Source organism: Triticum urartu, chromosome 2 (assembly GCF_003073215.2).
Source record: "Triticum urartu cultivar G1812 chromosome 2, Tu2.1, whole genome shotgun sequence".
NCBI lineage: Eukaryota > Viridiplantae > Streptophyta > Magnoliopsida > Poales > Poaceae > Triticum > Triticum urartu.
The window spans coordinates 523572101-523579198 of record NC_053023.1 but is presented as its reverse complement, the minus strand read 5'-3'; the positions used below and the strand labels follow the sequence as shown (position 1 = coordinate 523579198).

General features: G+C 47.5%; 2 protein-coding genes across 15 annotated transcripts; both read right to left on the bottom strand.

Moving 5' to 3' along the window:
- Nucleotides 1-546: 546 nt before the first annotated feature.
- LOC125538452 (esterase C25G4.2-like) lies at nucleotides 547-3606 on the bottom strand. 14 transcript variants are annotated; one of them, XM_048701731.1, is made up of 8 exons: nucleotides 2353-3606; nucleotides 2138-2278; nucleotides 2007-2048; nucleotides 1750-1879; nucleotides 1551-1672; nucleotides 1280-1405; nucleotides 1045-1123; nucleotides 547-951 (listed from the first exon to the last, which is right to left on the bottom strand). In XM_048701731.1, the coding sequence occupies exons 1-5, from the start codon at nucleotides 2743-2745 to the stop codon at nucleotides 1635-1637; spliced, it is 744 nt and encodes a 247-aa protein (XP_048557688.1). In that variant the 5' UTR covers nucleotides 2746-3606; the 3' UTR covers nucleotides 547-951; nucleotides 1045-1123; nucleotides 1280-1405; nucleotides 1551-1634. The 14 variants fall into 14 exon arrangements, with proteins under 14 accessions (XP_048557688.1, XP_048557682.1, XP_048557683.1 ...); XM_048701725.1 differs by having other exon boundaries at nucleotides 1199-1405; nucleotides 1551-1652; XM_048701726.1 differs by having other exon boundaries at nucleotides 1551-1652.
- A 336-nt stretch (nucleotides 3607-3942) lies between these two features.
- LOC125538453 (esterase AGAP003155-like) lies at nucleotides 3943-6358 on the bottom strand. The gene is made up of 6 exons (XM_048701733.1): nucleotides 6008-6358; nucleotides 5734-5832; nucleotides 5603-5644; nucleotides 5331-5460; nucleotides 4615-4719; nucleotides 3943-4237 (listed from the first exon to the last, which is right to left on the bottom strand). The coding sequence occupies exons 1-6, from the start codon at nucleotides 6236-6238 to the stop codon at nucleotides 4104-4106; spliced, it is 741 nt and encodes a 246-aa protein (XP_048557690.1). The 5' UTR covers nucleotides 6239-6358; the 3' UTR covers nucleotides 3943-4103.
- Between the last annotated feature and the right edge of the window lie 740 nt (nucleotides 6359-7098).

The window sequence follows — 7098 nt, the reverse complement described above, 5'->3', positions numbered from 1 at the left end:
TTTCTGCAATCTGCTGCCAGCCGGCCCAGACAACGTGCGTTTTAGAGCAACTTCAACCATAACCCCAGTTCAAAAAAGAAAAACAAGAAAAATTGTCTAAAAGAACATAACCTCATATTCTTCACTGAACACCATTTGGGGTTCTTATTGTCTATTTTGAGGCCCTCATTTTCACATGGCATTCCAACCGTAGCTCCCAAATCCTCTCTGTCTCTTCCCTTTTTACATTAAAAAACAAAATGAACAATGGTGGGCGGTGGCAAGTGACGACCGTTGGCGACGGCCAACTGCAGACGACAGACAATTGAAGGCAATGCACGATGAAGCTCGATGCCGACGGTGATGGACGGTCAAAATTGGGTAGTCAATGGCGGCGGGGATTGATTTAATGCCCCAAAAGAATGCTCAAGAAAATGTTATAAAATTAAAAAAACTGCTTGATTGTTTGAATAGTGATTCAATCTAAGGAGGTAATTCATATTGTTCATAACTTTTTAGAATCACCAAGCACACGCACACATGCACGCCACTATACACACGCACATCTCAAGACTAGAGCATTGTATTATCCGGTTTTGAGTTAAACAAATATCGACGTTTTGAGTTAAACAAATATCGACGTTTTGAGTTACACAATTATAGATAAGAACATTGTCTTGCGCCAAATTTCTTTTGAAACAATGAGCCTCCTCATCGATTTTCATCTATTACATGAAACTAAAGAGTGGAAATGGCAAAAAGAAAAAGAAAGCCTGGGAACATATGAGGCAGACAGACAACAACTACACGCAGGAAGCTTGAAACACAGCTCTGCTAGGCCTAAGCAAAAACCGGAAGTTCATATTTGAGCTCACACACCCAGAGCACGCAAAAGAATAGAGCTCAAGCAGATCCTCCTAGCCCCCTTGCATACGCCTATCCCAACACCTTCTTGATCTTCAGAACTGTCCCCTGCCAAATGAAATGGCTTTCACGATCTCCACTATTTAGTTAAATCTCAAAATGCGACCGCTTCTTATTCATAGGAATGGAAATGGTAACAACCTAATACATTTCTGCAGCCTTGTGTTAAACGGTTATCGTGGTCTTCAAATGTCAGTCATCCATGTTACTTCCTCCGCTCCTAAATATAGGTCTTATTAGCGATTCTAATATGAACTACATTGGAGCGAAATGGATGAATTTACATCTAAAATACCTCTATATACATCCATATGTAGTTCATATAAAAATCTCTAAAGGATTAGTAATATTTAGAAACAGAGGGAGTAGATGTTACTACTACTAGTCTGCTATGCCATAAACTCATGAAACAGAGTGGCGGTCAGCACAATTGATTAATCTCTCGCCAGATCCCTTTCGATCTTGTCAAGGTAGCTGAGCATCGCCTGGAGGCCCTTCTCGTCTGCAAATGTCGAGCACACAGAAAACAAAATGTAAACCAGCAAAACTCAGTCAATAACCTTCCCTTGCTCTTTCTGAACGTTCCGGTCCCGTTCGGCCATGAACCCAAATGCTCTCTTCCAAATCTACGGGCCAGGCGCGCTTACCGAGTCTGGGGACCGTGTGCCCGGCCGGGTGGCGTATGACAAGCGGATCCACGAACGAGTCCGCCAGCTCCTCGCCGTGGGCTTTCACGAAGTCACCGTCGCCTGCCCGCAAATAACTGCAACTTCAGCCATATATTGCAGATTTGCAGTTGTTCACTTCTGCTGACAATTGCTAAGATGATAATAACATGGCAGTTACCAATGAAATGAAGCGAAGCGCAGTTGATCTTGTTGGCGTACGCCTTGGCGGCCAATGCCGGGGACTGGATCTTCGCACCGGATATGATCATAACGTACTTCACCCTAGGAACCCTGTTCAAGGCCAGCCCCTGCCATAGAAGAACACAAGAACAGAATGTTCAGGTCGATTAAGCCGCAACTACGCATTGACAGATAGCAGTGGATCCAGCAAGTAGCATGAACTGCAGGAGACGAGGAGGACGATTAACAACTCACTTGTTGCTGGAGCCCAACAAGCGCGGCCGACAGGAGGGCGCCCTGAATATGATGATCACATCACAGTATTACTCATCAGTTCATCGGTGTAGTATGAATATGATGATTGATGATTTGAAGTAGTTTACCACCTGAGAGAAGCCGAACAGTCCGTCGAACGGCCCTTGTCTCACCATCAGCTCCTCGATGCCGGCCAAGCACTCGCCGAAGTTCTTGTACTTCAAAAAATCCTGTCCCGAGATCGATCGATCGATCCCGGGTGTGAAGTGATCCTGTCTGTCAGTCTAGCTGAAAAGTCAACCACGCGCTACCTAGTCTGACTCTGACGGAGGCCCGCCGGACTGACCTCGCCGGCGAAGCGGCACCACTCGTAGTAGGGCGGGTCGAAGACGCCGCGCACCGGGGAGTCGCCCTCGGCGGGGAAGGGCGCGTCGGGAAAGGCGAGGTCCAGGCGGGACGTGACGCCGGCGGGCCACCTGTCCGCCACCTGCCTCCGCATGATCTCCCCGCTGGTGCGGAACCCGTGCAGGCACAGGAACCGCGGCGCCGGCCGCCTCGCCGCTCCGTCGTCTAGTTCCAAGGCCCCTACGCCGTGGCGCTGGCAGCGAGCCACGGGCGGCTTTCGAGCCGTTGGGAGGCGACCGCGCGAGAGCGACGGGGCGGGGGCCTGCGTGTGACGCCGGGCGTTGCTCGCCGAATTGAAGACGATGTGACCACGGAGGTGAGCTGCCGCGGCCATCTCTCCCGAGTTTGGATCGCTGCTGCGCTCCTCTGGTTTGTACGTATATGGTGTAGCTTGCGCCGCGCTATTGCTTCTGTATGGTTTGCCAATCGGGTGATTGCATGCTTCAATTTTTTTGATTGGCTTGGAAAGCACATAAGATGAGATGGCTTTGGTGAGTGTTGGCCGGGGCCGTCTGTTCTTTATTTCTGTACAGTTTTTGTAAATTGTACAGAGTGTTCTTTCTTCCTTAGCTTAGCTTATTCGACATGTATTTACACGGATCATGTACTTCTATTTTTTTCTCTCCTCATGTTATTTGTTAGGGAAAAACTTACCTTCTACCGGCTGATTGCGCGCACCCGTCCGCCGTCTCCGTGGCCATCCGATCTATGCTTTATCAGACGGTCGAGAGCACTCCCGCGTCTTGCTCGAGGCGTGTTCGTTTCCTGCAACTCACCTCTTGTTTCAGGACAACCCTTCCTGCAACTGGATAACAGAAGGAGGGTTTCATCCCATAGAAGTGTGGGCTCGCGTGGCTGGGAGTGTGAGCGGCTAGATTTGGGAGGGCGGCAGACACGGCGGCGCAAGGCGTTGGGCGACCGGGGCTTATCCAACACGGTGGCGTCGACGACTGGCTCGGGATCGACGGTGGCTGGCGACGACTCAAGCAGGTATGGTTCAGAGGTCCCTTCTCCCATTTTCTGGCCGATGTGGCGATGGTGGTGCTCCCTGCTATTTCTCTTATTTCTGCAACAGAGCATTTGTTGCGGGGAGTAACCAGTGGGCATATGGTCTTGTTTCTGTAATAGAGCGTTCGTTGCAGAAAGTAATGAATGGACATGTAGTCTTGTTTCTGTAACAGAGTGTTAGTTGCGGGAAGTAACGAGTGGACATGCAGGGCGCGGACACTACATCAGACAGCTATCAGCTCGGCCATCCAACGATCATCGGGGCGGCGGATAATATGTAAATATCAGCGTAGCAGTGCCCTATTTGTTAATAGAGTACTGTAGAGATACAGTATCAACACGAGAAAATATACTAGGTCCATAGGACGTGAAAGAGTAGTGGCAAAAAGCTAGACGATAGCTATCATTATTGAGTACTCCCTCCGTTTTTAAATATTTGTCTTTCTAGATATTTTAAATGGCTATCACATACGGATGTATATAAACATATTTTAGAGTGTAGATTCACTCATTTTGCTCCGTATGTAGTCACTTGTTGAAATCTCCAGAAAAACAAATATTTAGGAACGGAGGGAGTAATAAATAATCACACTTGCAACAACACAAAACTAAGGAGGTCACAGCCGTGTGATTTGCCTATATACGGATTTGATGTGTATTCAGGCACTAATCCTTGAGGTGGTATCAGATGCACACTTCTTTTTCGTCAACATCAGCGGCTGCTTCAGCCTCGGCCTCAGCCTTGACGGATGGAAGTTCAGATATCTCCTTTTCCATCTTGTCAAGGAAACGGGACATGACTTCCAAACTCGTCTCATCTGCATAAAACAACAAGCGTGATTTTACATCAGAAAGTTTATAGGGCGTTCATATCGATGCAGAACGGTGAACCAAGAAACTGACAGGTCGCTTAAACCCTACGAGCTATTTAAATTTCTTCCATCCAGAAATATGTTCAGCAGGTTCACATATCAAACTCTGAGTTAGATGGAAAGAGCAATACTGCAGTTTATTTTCCAGCTATAGTTTGTGATCCCGTGGCCTCCAATCACAAATATCTGATGTTCACAGTTTACCTACTGATCTCTTCTGAACTCTTTTAATATCAAAACTAGCACTACAACTGGATCGATATTCACTGCCTAAATTTACGCCGTTCAGAGGAGCTTTGGCAAATGGAAATATGAGAGCTTACCAACGAGCCTTGGGACCGTGTGGCCCTTTGGGTGACGTATAATGAATGGATCCACAAATGACTCTATGAGCTGTTCACCATGGGGTTTAAGGAAGTCATTGTCGCCTGCACATGAAATAAACCGGTGTGTTAATGGTCCCGTGTTACTTGCTCGCTACTCAGTTGACCTAAGAAGGCTTAAAATCTTACAAAATAAACACTCAACATGGAATGACATGAGAATTTGACTATCGACTAAAATACCCCCAAAAATGGTGTCATCAGATAATATGTTAAAGCTTGATCTCACACACACACAATATAGATTGTTCAGAGTGTAAACTATGTCATGGATGATCCTATGGTATATCCTTCCTCTGTAAATTATCCCCTAAAAATATGCTGTGCACCATCATTAGAATATATCGAGCTCTTGGAGGTTTTTTCATGAGTACTGTCGTTAGGATGCATAAAGCCTTTGGAAAAAAAATTGTAAGCATGATACAAAAGAATCACACAGTTGGTGTGAGTACTTTAAGTACATATCCTAATCACATAATAAACACTGGAACATAACTGCACATGAGGTATACATGCCGGCTGGAAAATAAATATGATAAGGAGACAGCCATCCGCACACACCGCCAAGGAAGCAGCTGGGAAGATACGCTAGCCAACAACCAACCAGCATGGCAACTGTAAAGAACAGGTCTGTGAAGAACATATGGAAGTACTACCGAGGAAGTGAAGCGAGGGGATTTTGATCATGTTGGCGTAGGCCTTATCGGCTATTGCGGGTGAGCGGAACTTGGCGCCGCCTATGATTATGAGGTACTTGATCTTAGGAACTCTAGTCAAGGCCAATCCCTGCCACCAAAACACAGAACGGTGAGCTAAATAAAGTTGCAGCTCCAGCAGCAATTCAGCATACTCTATCTTAGGAAGAACTACTAGTGGAACAGTCGAACTGGAGTTGATGTGGTAAGGCTATCATAATCCATCAGCTTACTTGTTCTTGGAGCCCCGGAAGTGCGCCAGATAGAATCGAGCCCTGGTATTACCATGACAATTTGCACTCGTTAATTGACAATTTAGTGACAACAAATATGTTTAGGGAAGAGGTGATCCCAGTCTTGTTACCTGGGAGAAACCCATTAGTCCATCAAAGGGCCCTTCTTTGATCATGAGCTCCTCGATGTAAGCCAGGCATTTGTCGAAATTCCTGTACTCCGTGAATCCCTGTTTTCAAAGCGCAAAAAAGCTCCATGAATATAACGGGGGTAAAAAATAAACTCAGATCCGCAGGGCCGACATTCTGGGGCCGAACTTGGACGCACGAGAGAGATTGGGAAGAACAGATCGATGAGGCAATGGGGACATGGGAGGAAGGGAAGGTGGAGGGAGGCGGGCGGACCTTGTCGAACTGGAACCACTCGTAGTAGGGCGGCTCGAAGATGCCGTGGACGTCGGACTTGCCCTCGGCCGGGAAGGGCGCGTCGGCGAAGACGAGGTCGAGGCGCGCCGTGACCTCGGCGGGCCACTTCCCCACCACCTGCTTCCGCATGATCTCGCCGCTGGTCCGGAAGCCGTGCAGGCACAGGAACCGCGGCCGCCTGGCCCCGACCCCGCCGGCGAGGCTGCCCATCCGCGTCTGCCTGGAGCCTGGCGTCTGGCGTCTGGACCGTCTGCGTGCACGCGTCGGCTGGTGTGTTTTTTTTTTGTTGGAGGCCGGCGCTCGGGGAAGGGGCGCTGGTGGCCGTCCGTCGCGTGCCCGACGGTTTTTATTCTGTTGGGTGGGAGCGTGGACCGCGTGGACGCTGGAGCCTGGAGGGGGGTGGAGCCCGCTGCGCTTTGCGGTGTCGTGGGGTGTGGTTGGCGGAGCGAGTGGCGCTCGCGCGCCGCACGTCTGCACGACGCGGGTGAGCCGTGAGCCGTGAGGCGAGTGTCTGCGTGGGTACGTCGACGCTGACGTCTCTGGGCGTGCGGGGCCCACGGGCCGGCGAGTGGTTTGTGCCGCACGTGGACAGGAGGGCAAGAGAAACCCATGGATTCCGCGTGATTCCAGAAACTTAACCTCGAGAATTAAAAAAGCTTGAAACGGAATTATTTGTGAATTTTAAAATTATTTGTGAATTTTAAAAATGTTCTTAAATTTAAAAAAACACAAAAATAAAAAAATTCATGAATTCCAAAAAATACTCACCGTTTTATAATTGATCATAATTTTTAAAATGTTTGTGGTTTTTTAAATCAAATGTTTAAAATGTTTGTAACTTGAAAATATTCACAATTTTGATGAAATATTTATGATTTTGAAAAAATGTGCAAGAATTGAAATATATTCCCCATTTAGAAAAATATTGGTGAATATTTTTTAAAGGACACAAATATAAAAGCAATAAGGAAAATAAAACATGAAAAAAGGTAGAGATAAAAGAGAAGAAAAACCCGAAGCTGGCCTAATAGTGCCCGCTAAGATTCGAGTTTGCTCCATAGCCTCCACGC